The 13,814-nt window shown below is 39.0% G+C and overlaps 1 protein-coding gene across 9 annotated transcripts in view; it reads left to right on the top strand.

Moving 5' to 3' along the window:
- Stxbp5 (syntaxin binding protein 5 (tomosyn)) overlaps window positions 1-13,814 on the top strand; it is a 145,741-nt gene that overhangs the window by 66,371 nt on the left and 65,556 nt on the right. For all 9 annotated transcript variants that reach the window (XR_001779636.2, XR_003948820.1, XR_003948821.1 and 6 more), the window contains exon 9: window positions 9,469-9,547. Coding sequence is in view for 5 of the 9 variants with exons in the window: in NM_001081344.2 (NP_001074813.2) it covers window positions 9,469-9,547 (79 nt within the window). In the remaining 4 variants the exon portion in view is untranslated. The remainder of the gene's footprint in view (window positions 1-9,468; window positions 9,548-13,814) is intronic.

The raw sequence follows: 13,814 nt of genomic DNA, 5'->3' as shown, positions 1-13,814 counted from the left end.
TTATTAATATGCATTTTTTCTCCACACCTAAGAGAACCTTCATATCAAGTTTAGAAAAATCATAGAAAGGATCTGTTGCATAACTGTTGCATAGCCTGTGGGGTAGCGGACCCCGAGAGGGAGCCTGGTAAGGGGGACCTAAGGCTTGAAGCCCTGCAGACCCTGAGAGATGGTAGGAGCTTTGCCTGCTCCTGGCACCAGGCCTATGCCACATAGCCACAGCCCCCCATAGAGAGAATTGTGGCCATCGGTCACATAGGGGCAGCACCCCAGCCCCTCCTCATGCAGATGAATCATTTCAGGCCAAGTCGATAGGAAGCACCTGCCGTCAGACCCAGTCCACCCCAGAACTGTGTATAAGATCCTATGCCAAAGGAATAAAGGTGTGTGAGAATTACTCCATCTGAACGCATCAGTCACAAGAGCTGGAACACTGCCTGGGGAGAGAACGCTCTCCTGAGGTAGAAGCTCCCCTGCACTTCGCTCCTCAGTCAGCTCAGCCTGGTGAAGCCAGTGCAGCACCTCAGCATCAGGGAGCAGCAGCAGCAGCAGTGGAGGCTGTAGAGGCACCTCCCCCTCCCTGCATGTGCCTCTTCCCCACCAGGCAGGCCAGAAATCTCTGCAGATAGCCTCCAATACACAGACCTGTACTGACAATATTGACAAAAAGCTATACACCCTGAATCATTGCAATATGGGTATTAAAGAAACAGTAGCATTGAAATCATACAGCTATGATTTTAGCACTCAAGAGTCTGACGGAGAGAAACATGAGTTCAAGACCTGCTTGGGGCACTTATCAGTAAATACCCTGTCTCAAACAAAGGAGTGAACAGTGAACAAAGTTTAGGGTTTTGTTCCCTGTGGCAGTTTCCTGGAAGCTCAGTTTTTGACAGCACATCCATGGAATGTGCTCCGCCCTGCTTTGTGATAGCGTTCAACTTCCAGCAAAGTGCTGAATTTAAATTTGATGCAGGCCTCTGTGGGGCAGGGAGAAGATATTGCTTAGTTCTTTATTTTCCTCATATAGTTTTCTTTACCTTAGTGCCTGCATTCCCTAGTCTTTTTGGCACTCAAGAAAACTCCCATACAACATAGAACCTCCTAACACCCTAGAAGCTGTGACTCTCAAAAGTGAGTAGAGTAGCAGTAGTGGCCATGAGCTCCTAGCTTCTCATTTCAGCTGCGTGAGAAAATGCAGGTACCAGCTCCATCTCTCCCAGGGATAGTAGAAGGATGGAAAACTCACTGTCATATTGGTGGCTGTCAGCTGGGATTTTTCCTGACAGGGCCTAATGAAGCCCAGCTTCTCCACGAAGTCTCCATGAATCTTGGAATAACCTTGACCTTCCTACCTCCACCTCTAAACAGCTGGATTTCCAGGTGTTGTAGAGCTCTAACTAGCACGAGGCTCTGAATTTGATACCTAGCACGTGAAAATGCAAAAGAAAATGGGGAGGGAGAGTACCAAGGGTACTGTTAGATTTTTACTCTTTGAAGGTAAGTTCAAGGCATGCTTCCTGGTTCTGTTGTCTGCTATGTTAGTAACAAGCATATATCCTGATCTGAAGAGCAAACGAATTAGATTTGGATGTGATAGCCCTCCAGAGCTTTAAGCTAGGCAGTTCTTGACCCTATTCTTAACCTTAGTCCCTGGTAAGTTATGAGAAGTACAGTCAGTTATTGGCAGTGTTTCTTCATGATTAGGTGCAGGCCGCACTGTTCACCATTCCAGTCCCCGTACAACTGTAGCTTTATGTTTCCTTCTCACGTGGGCTTTATTCTGCATTGGTCCCATATTGGCATTATGCATGCATGGCCATCTGGTTAAGGATCTGTGTGCTAGCTGTGTCTCACTGTAAAGCTAGACTTCCCCACTTTAAAATTAATAACCAACTCTATTTGTGATTTATTTTGCAATGACTTAAATTTGACAGGTCTGGGGAATGCATGCCGTTCTTTCTGAGACTTTTACTCTCCAGTTTTCACTTCTGTTGATGTTTCTTAGATGGGTTGGAGCCATAGTGTTGCCAAATGAAGATTTTTCTGTTTAACCTTGACTTTTTAATACAACAAATGCATTTTTTTTTAGCACAAACCTGAGGAAGCAGTCAGTATAGCTAAGTTTCTGCAGTATTTATAGTCTCTTAGCAGAAAAGAGTCACTAGCTGAACTTAATGTTAACACCATAAGGAAAAGAACATTTAGTTTACATTTTTTCAAAGTTAAAGGCAAACAATATGAATAAAGTACATTATTTTCTTGTGGTATGTGTGAAGAAATAGAATAGCTTTCCTTACAGCGGTCAAAATGTAGATGGTACTAGTTTTATTGCATGTTTAATTTTATTTCTATAAAATACTTTATATATAACTAAATTTTACAGGAAGTGAAATAATTTCTTCAGTTTTATAATGTCTTCCATTAAGAGTTTAGCTTCCCACTGACAGTGGTAACCTACCAACACTAGATTTTTGTTATCAGCTGAGTTCTACAACTAACTCAGTTGACTTCAGTACATTATAGTGCTAAAATGTCTTATTACCAAAACAAGATACCATTTATTCTATATGTACTATATTTGTGGTACATAATTTCCAGACTATCAGCCACTCATTCTAATAGGACCAAATTTTTTTTCTTTTTTCATACTTATACTTTAACTTCTTGTTTTTAATTTTTAGCCTATACATACTGAACTTACTTTAAACATACTTTAGTTTTGAATTTTTGTGCATTATTAGCTTTGGTGAATTTTGATTAGATGGTTATAGCCCCCTGCACAGTATAAATAGTGCATTAGCATGGTACTTAGTGCGACCATGTTTAATGTATTATATTGTGCTTGCTTCTTGTGGTGCTGAGGGTGGAACCCAAGTCATACGTGTTAGGCCGGCGCTCTGTCATTGTGCTTAGTGAGTAGGCAGGTAGACACTGCCTGCTGAGCTGCAGTTCCAGCCCTCAGCTTCATACTCTGTGGAAAGATATGTTCAGAAGACATAACAAAACATCAGCCTAACGTGGGATTTTAAAGCAGGAAAACCAGTTAGCATTTCTGAATCTCATTATTATCTCTAACTAAAAATGACAAAACTTAATCCAGTTTCTTTCCTCGTCCTACTCTGAGAATTGTGTTTATTTATTCAACACATGTTTATTGTCTCTATTATATGTCATAAACCATGTGTGTGTATGTACATATATATATATGTATATATATATATATATAAAACTTAAATTATCTGACATTATGGTGTGCTGTGTGCATGTGTGTTCTACTAAATAGAGATGATTTGGGAATTGTCTTTACTCAGTGAGATAGATAAATGTTCCCACAAAGTATATTTCTGTTTTCTATGCACACCTATTGGTTTGTTAGGGGTTATGAATTGTTTGGTGCAAGAAGTATAGCAGAGTATAAAACGTTTGGGGTATAAAACACTTGCTGAATTAAAATTGAAAATTTTCTTCCTGGCATGATACAGCAGATGATTTTTGATCACCTAAAACAAAGTAAAGTAGTGCCTCTTTTTCTGATAGTCCTTATGAATATCAAATCATTTCCCTGGGAACCAGACAACCTGGAGTCTTGTTCCAGCTTTGCAATACATGACAGGCTTTGTAAAGAGCTGGAAAAGTAGCTCAGTGGGTAAATTGTGAGAATCAAAATCCAAATCTTTAAAACGCTTATAAAAAGTCAGGTTTATAATGGCAGCTACCTATAATATGAGCACTCCCGAGGCAGAGGCAGGGGATAACTTGAGCAACATGGAGACCTAAGCTAGCAGAAATCATCATGCTCTGAGTTCAGGAGGAGACCCTGCCTTAATTTAAAAAGTGGACAACCATTAAGGAAGGACATCTGACATCAACTTTGAGTCTCCTTTTATATGCACACCTATGTGCATGCATGTACCCATACAGATGTGAACAGGAACACACACACACCCCTCTTATGAAGATAATTTCTATGCTACTTAGTTTTATTAGTTCAACAGTGGATGAGATGAGTTACCGAGTGTATAACAACATGTAGAAACTGAGCAGAATGTTGCTTCACAAATTTCCTTTGCAAAGTCATTTATCTGCAGAAACGTTTTGTGCAGCAAACTAGGTTAAGCTCTGCTGCTCCTTTTTGGTTTGCTTTTCTGCTGTGACAGAAGAGCTTTTATTAAGAAGAGAATTTTTGACAGTCGTGCCATGGCTGTTCTTATTTTGAAGCCATCATCTTGCTTAAGTGATTTGTTGGGTCAGGGCCCCCACAGGCTGCACTGTAGCCCTGGGCTGGGGTGATGTGCCATTGGATGGGAGTTTTTGTCATTGTCAGCGTCACCAGAGTCACTTGATTCCCTGAGGAAGTGGAGATGCTAGACAGTCACAATCAATAGACGTCCTCAGTAGGAAGTAATGTCTGAATTTTCTAGGTGTTTTAAGTTTCTAGAGCATTCTCATCCGTGCAGTCAACAGTTTACCAATAGTTACAAATGGGAGTTTTTATCCTGTGCAGGGTCACTGAATTAAAACTGAAATGGAGGCTCACATCCACAAAAATCAGTATTATGTTTTAAGGATGAAACATACAAAGAATTCTATTTATCTACATGCAATTCACAATAAGCCTAAAAATAAAACCATACTCACTGTTTATATAGAGTTTCCTCAATTTTTGTATTTGAAAGGATTTAGCAGACTCCAGAATGTGCCCAAATTGGAGTGTTACTTAAGTTCAAAGACTCAGAAAGACGTGGATGAACGAGTGAGTGCACCATGGATGGATTTTGAAGGCCCTGTGTGCCAGCTCCCAACGATAGACCTGTGCTGCATTTCCAGCTGCAGCCATCATATCTGGCTTCTGAGCTCAGACTCAGAATCCTGAATCTCTCAGGATTCTCCTGGATCCATCAAGCACTGGTACCTGTCAGTGCTCGGGTCTTAGGGGAATTTGGACTTTCAACAATACATCATAAGTTGTTTTTCTTGTCTTAGCTAAGAGGCAAAGTCCAGGTACCACGACACTCCTAGCTCCTGCTTTAAATGAGCTTGATTATAAGTAATTGAATACTAAGTAACATGGCAAATTCTCCCAGCCTGTTATTTTAAAATAACATTGTTAGCATTGGCACTGGGTTTTTTCAGTTGGCCAATTAATTGTTAAGAAAATCACTTTCTAATTGGAATATAATTTGAGCTTGCCTAGGTAACTTAAAATTTACCAACAGTAGTATTAAAATCAGTAAAATAGCCAGGCGGTGGTGGCACACACCTTTAATCCCAGCACTTGGGAGGCAGAGGCAGGCAGATTTCTGAGTTCAAGACCAGCCTGGTCTACCAAGTGAGTTCCAGGACAGCCAGGACTACACAGAGAAACCCGTCTCAAAAAACCAAAAACCAAAAACCAAACCAAACCAAACCAAACAAACAAAAAACAAAATCAGTAAAATAATCCAGACAAGACCAATATAATAATACATTTTATCTAACCCTAAATATGTAAAAATGCTATTTTAATCAGGTGACCACACATACAAGACTGAGATATCTCACATTCTTCTCTGTATGCAAAAAATGTTTTTGTCATGTAACCAAACACACAGAATTGGTATATTTTAAAATTTTTAAATCTGATATGTGTTTTTCATTCACAACCCATCTGAACTTGGACTGACCACATTTCAGTGGTAACCATATTGGACATTGCTCTAGATTGAGGATGTATGTGCAACGTAACAACTGTTTCAGCTCATTCTAATTAGCAAAATTAACAGTTATAGACTAATTTTTGTCAGATTATTTTTAGCAAATATTTATTAAACACAAATTGGGTAAGGACCTCCAGTCTTTCAGAGGTGAAATGCCTTATAAACGGATAACTGCAAACATTTTAATAGTTGCCGATAAAGGCAGATGTACATGCTATATTTTAGACTGAAGATAGGTAGAAAGCATTTACATATTCAGGACATCTAAGCATAATCTTGAAGGAGAGGGTTGTTATGAAGCAGAAAAGAGCAGGATGAGATTATTTTAGTGAGACTGCATAAAGGTACGAAGGCATCGAAAGCAGAACTTTGTCAGAAACCATAGTGTCTGGCACAGATGGAGGTCTGACGCGCAGCAGGAAGTGAGAGCCACCTGTGGTGACGAATACACGTTAGAATATATGAAAAAGCGTGAACTTCATGCCAAGACTTAGTAAATGGCTTTTCAGTAATACACATAAAGTTGACGTCTTACAAGCAGGGCTCTTATGGCAATACTTCAGGATGAGCTGGCAGGCTCCCAGTCAGTGAGCAGTGGGTTAAGAGTAAATACAGTTTCAGTATTAGCAGGGAAAATGGAGTGGCACGATGACGTTCTGGAATAAATGTCACTGGATATGAGACCAACTCAGTGTAGCTAGTGACCAAAGATGTTAAGGGAACACAATATTCTAAAAGAGAAGAAAGAAAGGAAGGAAGGAAGGAAGGAAGGAAGGAAGGAAGGAAGGAAGGAAGGAAGGAAGGAAGGAAGGAAAGGAAGGAAGGAAGGAAGGAAGGGAAGGAAGGGAAGGAAGGAAGGAAGGAAGGAAGGAAGGAAGGAAGGGAAGGAAGGAAGGAAGGAAGGAAGGAAGGAAGGAAGGAAGGAAGGAAGGGAAGGAAGGAAGGAAGGAAGGAAGGAAGGAAGGAAGGAAGGAAGGAAGGAAGGAAGGAAGGGAAGGAAATACAGAATAGAGTTATTGTGATTTATCAAATTGGATGTCATAAATAATCAGACATTCTTAGTGGTTTGTCAAGGCAATCGGTGTCCAGAGAACTTAAAGAACTTGCCTGTGTTTTTAACTTAAGTAAGATGACATGTAGTGGGAAACCTGGTGAGTCAGAGCATGTTCTTTAATTTATATGAACTTAATAAAATCAGAACAAGGGCCTTTCTTATTTGCTCTAGGTATTGGTTACTTTAGAATTAGATGCAAATAATTTTCTTGAACCAGTGATATCCTTTAAAACACTCAAGTTGGGAAAAAAGCAGAATGTGCATGAAAAATGATTTGTGCATGGAGAAAAACATAACTTACAAATGAATAAAAATTTGTAAGACTGGGTGCTAAAACACAATCTAAGCATTTTCAAAAGACAGTTTAGAAGTGAAAAGAATGAGAGTCTTGTTCCTCGCTAGCTTTCATAGAAAATATGCAAACAGTTTCAGAAAAGCTCAGAAAATGCACTAATGGCCTCTGAATGTTGTGTGAGGCGGGCTAACCCTCTCAGTGAAGAACACAGCATGCACTCCTGCAGAGGACCCAGAGGTTCCCAGCATCCTCGTCAGGAAGCTCAGGACCACTGAGTCCAGGCCAGGGGAACTGACACCCCCTCTGACCTCTTTAGACACCTGCCATGCTGCTGCGGTTCTGTCCTGTACATTCTCCCTTAGAGTGAGTGTTCAGAAATGCACTTGCTATACCTAAAAGATGACCAGTCTAATAAATATTCTCAACAGTTTTCCAGAAAGACTATTGTTCAAAAGTGAGCAGAGAAGCCATCTGGGCTCTTCCTTCTTTATTTCTAGAGGTTCTGGGGTTTGAGCTTAAAATGTTGTAATATGCAAGATAAGCATACTGCCCCTAAAATAAATGCTAAACCCCACTTTCTACTTTTTCATTTTTAATCTCTGTATTTGTTCAAGAATTAATTTAGATTGACTGTTTCTTCGTGAATCAGTTTTAGTACTTCACTTCCTAAGACTTTTATATTTTCATTTTATAATTGTGTGTGTGTGTGTGTGTGTGTGTGTGTGTGTGTGTGTGTGTGTGTGTGTGTGTGTGTGTGAATGCTGGGAGCTGAGTTGAGATCCTCTGTAGGATCCATGCTCCTAACCACTGGGCTGTCACTCCCGCTGCCTCGGTCTGTAATTCTGCCGCAGATTCTGTTACTTGGTCTCTTCTCTCAGTTTGTCTAAAGATCAGTACAGGGTTTTTTCACCTCAAAGAATCATCTGAATTTCTTTAATTCTGGTTACTTAGTAATGTGTTAATGCTTGCATATCTTTAGTATCTCCATTTTTCTTGCTATTGTTTCCTAACTTAATTCTCTTTTGGTTGGAGACATTATCTTGCATGAATTTATCCTTTTAAATGCTACTGAGATTTCTTTATGTCCTAATGTGGTCGGCTTTGAAAATGTTTTAAATGTACTTGAAAAGAATGTATATTCTATTTTGTTAGGTGGTGTGCTTTGTACATGTCTTTTAATCTAATTAAAGTGAGAGGCTTCAGTTTTCTGGTTGTTTTCAGTTCCCTTATCCATAGGCATTTCTGTCCTCTAGAAATGGAGGTACTGAAGTCCTTAGCCGTTACTATTGACCTGTCTGTTTTTACCTTCTTTGGTTCAATTTTGTCTCATAGAATTTAATGCCCTGATAGTAAGTCTGTATTATTTGTGTGTCTCCCTGAGGTATTGGCCTTTAGACTGCCAATGGAAACGCACAATGTCACAGACTTTCTGGAAAACCATTTATTCAAATGCCCTTTACCTCAGAACTTATCCCAAAGAATTAGCCAGGACTTGCTTGTTCGTTAAGTATTTACTGGACACCCAATACAAGCCAGAGAGTGTGCAAGGAGAAATATTTAAACACACGCACACACACACTTGCTGAACAGTAAACAAAGGGAAGAAGCAAGCCTAAAGTAGAGACTGTGGTAGGCCTTTGGCCCAAGGCTCCTGTTGTGAAGGAGGACATAGAGTGTGTGCGGTGTGAGTTTGTGAGGGTCCTTGAGACCATTTCCAATCTCTGTGATTTGCCAGAAGAAATGTAATGATGTTGAGAATAATTAATCTGCTTTTTTTTTAAATGGAGGATAGATTTTTACAATCGCTTGGACTTTTATATTTCTGTCATGAGCCTCTAAAATTAGATGATGAATAACAATATTTTTTAAATAATGAAAGTACTTATAGCAATTGTTTTGTTTATAATCATTTGGTCATAGTAGATTCATGGGATTTTCTCTAAAAGAAATGTCATTGAATTTATTAACAATTTTGCAACCCTTGGTAGTTCGATGAAATGTGATAGAAATTTCTTTTCCTAAATTGTGCTATTTTAAGATGTTTATTCACTAGGCAGATAAAAATCTTGTTTTGCTTATCTATAGTTTCAGTTAACATTCAGAAAGACTACCATTTTCTCTTGCAAGGATTTAAATATTAGGTTATTCTATTTATTTGCTTTTTTAATAGTATTTCACACAGTAATTTAACTTCATCACTATGAAATATATTATTTTATACTAAATTATTTAAATTGTTTTAAAACATTCCTTGGTGGATTTCAATACATTTTATTTTCATCTTAATAATTGTGCATATATGAAATTAGGAGTTCTTTTACCTAATGGTAGATTTCATTATATTTAATTTTTAGTTTATATGTTATCAATGTAAGAACCTAAAAGTATTGTAGAATTTAACACAGGAAACTATATTTTAGGAAAACAGTTGAAGGATGGGAAGAAGCCAGAGCCATGCAAGCCTATCCTGAAGGTGGAGTTGAAGACAACAAGATCCGGGTAAGACGGCTCACTGCTGTGTGCCTGCTGCAGGGCGGTGCTGACAGCCCGGAGAGCTGCAGACTTAACTTGGAAGCCCTACTGTGGAGTGGTCTAGCCTGGTCTTAAGCTTTATGCTTTCATCATTTAATAACATACATAGGATAAATTACCCCCGGATCTTCTGGCTTTAGTGGTTTATTTCTGCATGTTGGAAAGTGAATTATTTTTCATACCAGACATGATGTATTCTGTTGGTTCATGGAAATGGCAATGTATATTTGCTAGTGTGAAAAGTGTAGAAAAGTGGTGAAGGGAAATAATTAAAATATACTCCATCCTGTATGTGTTAGCTAAGAGTCATCTATTCAGAAATTAAATTGTATAAAAATATCTGACAGTCACAGATATGAATGCAGCTTACTAGGTAAACAAGGCTGGCTGTCAGTAATATCCCAACACTGATACTCTGATAACACTGATATGACATAGATGTAAGAATTAGTTGGTTCACACAATCTAAATGTCTTAATTTTATGTATGAAATGTTGTATTGAAATCTATACATAAACCTAATATGTATATTTAGAAAATAAACTTTTAAAGTATTTCTTTGAAAATTCTGCTTCATTTTAACTTCCCAAGAAATTTTTATTACCATTCTAGTTATTATAGCCATTTTTACCCAAGGTATCTAAAGAGTGGGGTTCTGTATAGGATAGATGAGTATACCTCAAACAGAGGAAGCTAAACTAACAACAGGCTTAGCTGAAACGTGTCCCTCAATCCACTTAGGCATTGAATCAGAAACTGTGCATTAAGGGCCAGAGAGCAGCTTGATTTACTCTGCAGGACACTCTGATGCTGTTGACACATTTCCATATCTGAGTTTGTAAACATGGGTGGTAGACCTGCCTGCCCCTTTTCCCTTTCTAACCTGTCCTCTGGCTCAGCTTTGCTCTGACCTTTTTTGAGAAAAGGCCATGGAATTTTTTGAAAGAGAGAGAGAAAGAGAGAGAGAGAGACAGAGAGAGAGACAAAGAGAGAGAAAGAAACAAAGCAAGCGAGCAGGCAGGGAGGGAGGGAGGAAAGAATGAAGGAAAGATAAAGATTATTCTTACTTAATTTTTCAGCATTCCTAGCCTTCCTGCGAGATCTAGTCGAATAGATAGAATCAATTCAGGAACAGTTAATACTTTCATTGACATCCCGGGGAAAGAGCATCCCTTCAGTTGACCTTGGAAGCCCTCACTGTGTGATCTTTGACACAGAATTATTTGGTTGCTTTGTTCTTAGATGTTGTTGTTTTTATATACGTGTAGAATGGATGTGATGACTTTAGTGAGTATGCACAAAAGTTACACATTACCTAGTACATAATAAACTACAAGTGGAAAAGAAACCTTTTGGCATTAGGAAAACCTCAGGTACCATTTAACTATAGTTTGTCACACTTACCCTATTATAAAAGAATTAAAATAGGGAAAAAGGAAGATCAAAAGCAACAGCAGCAGAAGATTAAAAAAAGGAACCAAACCAGAAAAAAAAAATCTGTGCTTATGTGCAGTATGGAGTGAGGTCTTTAAACTCTGCAAACAAGGGGGCAATCCTAGACCCTGCCCTCCCTGCGTAAGCCTGCTGCCTCTCTCTGGATAGAGCTACTGCTGCAGTCTCCCCACACTGAGGAAGAGAGCACTGATCCTGTCACAGATTTGAAATGGGAATTTTAAAACAGTGCATTGCTCTTTGGTAGGCTTTTCTATGAGCTGTTTAATGTGATCAGTAGGATCACCCTTTACTCTCTCCTCACCCCCACACCTCTTTCTCCTACCTGGGATAGAAAATTCAATGAATTAAATTGGATCTTATTTTCCTTTGCTTCATGCTTTCTTCTTTGATTAGATGGAGGTCCTTAAACCAGCCCAGTCATACCTGCTGCTTCATGTCCTACTGGCAAATCATGAGATTTTAGAGAAGAGCTGTCATCATCCAAGGGTCTTATATACCTTCTTCTCTTTGCTTAGAAGCCATTCTAGGAGTGAGGACCCTTCCCCCTTCCTTCTTTCTTCGGGCCTTCAGAAATATGCTCTTGAGAGATGCAGTTTTCTGTTCTAGGATGCATACATGCAGTTATATTTATTGATTGCATGTGTCTGTTTAAGTATTAAACTTGGTGAAAGCATGGGGCATGAAAGCAGCTGCCTCACTTGAAAACCCTACCCACCTACACTGGCTATTCTAAGACCCACAGAGCAGCAGATGCTGACAGGGATGTGAAAGGGCTCCCTTTATTCCTCATGGGGATGCAGACTGGCAATCAAATATTCAGTTACATATACTTTGGGATATATATCTAAAGATTAAGTCAATACTAGACACACACTTGAAATCCTGTTTCGGCAACAGAGATGGAAAGATCATTGATTACTGCAAATCTGAGGCCAGCCTGTTCGACACACTGAGTTTCTGGCCAGTCAGGGATATACACTAATACCTGACAAGACACAGGCATTGCAGTCAGGAACGCACAGCAGCTATAGGTGCCTGAATTGGTTGGGTCTGTGTAAGAGTAAACAGAAAAGCAGGGATGAAGGAAGGAAATGGGGTTCCATATCTCATTACAGAACTGCATATGACAGGGAGGTAGGTCATTGCCTTAAGTTGTGCACACACTAGTGACCCCACCAGGTGCCAGTTAATGCTCACATAGATGCCTCAACAAAATGAGCCACAGAATGAAAACACAAGTCATGGATCTGGGAAATGGATTTGTACAGATGGGAATGGTAGGAGTGAGAGAGAGCTAAGAGCATGGATGCATGGGTTGTTCAGAATGTTGTGCATGTGTGTGTGTGTGTGTGTGTGTGTGTGTGTAATTGTCAAAGAATAAATTTAATCAAAAAAAAACATATGTTTAGCAGACTTGCACACCTATATTGATTGATTTTGCTCACAATAGCTAAATTATGGAACTTGCCTAAAGGTTTATCAACAGTGTTTATACACAATGGAATCCTATTCAGAATAAAAGGATAAGATTAGGATGGAGCTGGAGATTTTTATGGGAATCAAAATAACCCAGTTCAGACATATATTTCACATTTTCTCTTGTAAGTAGAATCTAGATTTAAATTTCTATAGGAAGTTAATGTAGAAAAGGCAAGGAAAGGGAAGAAATCAAAAGGGAGCATAAAGGGCATAGGAAGCAGGAAGCGCATGTGTAGATGAAATGTCACAATGAAATATATTATTTTCTAGTAGTATACTTTTATATCATTTTATATTATATTCCTAATATTGTACATTTGAAAAGAAAGATTAAGTAAAATATGGAAAAAAGAAAACAAAATTGTGTACATTGTAGTATATAATACTGGCATAGGACATGTATTCGCTGAATTCAAAAGTAGATATAAAAACTCAGGCATATTTCCCAAGATTAAGAGACATGATTTCTTGTTTTTATTTTAAATTAGGGAAGGTCTCTCTTGGCACAAATATTGGAGCATAGAGAGAGATGTTAAAACTACAAAGTCTAAAAATGAAGATTGGAAAAGTCATAGAGTGAATGACAAAAAGATGTTCTTTCTTAGATACTGGGAGGTTTTATGTGATAGAGACCTTAAACAAAACAAAACAAAAAACTGTGTGCATTCCACTGGCTCCTTGTCGCTTTGACAGGATGTCTGCTAGAAGCAGCTTCAGGGAAGAGGGACTTACTTTGACTCTCGTTTAAAAGTGTACACATGCCCTCACGGCAGGCAGGCCTGACTGAGTGGGAGCAGGCTCTGCCTGCGTGAGCCGGAACATGCAATGTGTGCTCATCCTTTGTGCAGCAGAGGCAACAGGGCGCTGCATGGCTGTGCTCTGCACATTTTCTCACTTGCTTTCACTCCAGAACCAGCACATGGAGAACAGCTCCCCCCACAGTCCAGGGGAGTTAACTCATCACAGGTAAGCCGCAGCAAAAAACCCCTATGGCCACACCCAGCTGTTTACATCCTGTAAAGTTGACAACCTAGATTAACAGACATAAGTTTTTCCCTGATGACTTGAAAACCAAAGAGGCAACTCTGAAAATCATAACCTTCCACTTCCATTCATCTATGTGGAATGGATCTTTCAGACAATCTACACAGTCTTAATGGTTCCAACACTGTTCAAGAATCTATATCTGAAGTCTTTACTGGGACTCAGAAAATCTCTTGAATACAAAGCTTAAGTATTGACAATGTACATTAATACAGAATAAACATTTCAGAAAGGAAGAATGGGATGTGATACCCTG

The sequence above is a fragment of the Mus musculus genome, chromosome 10 (assembly GCF_000001635.26).
Source record: "Mus musculus strain C57BL/6J chromosome 10, GRCm38.p6 C57BL/6J".
NCBI lineage: Eukaryota > Metazoa > Chordata > Mammalia > Rodentia > Muridae > Mus > Mus musculus.
The sequence above is the reverse complement of the archived record's forward strand: the minus strand, read 5'-3'. Positions and strand labels throughout refer to the sequence as shown.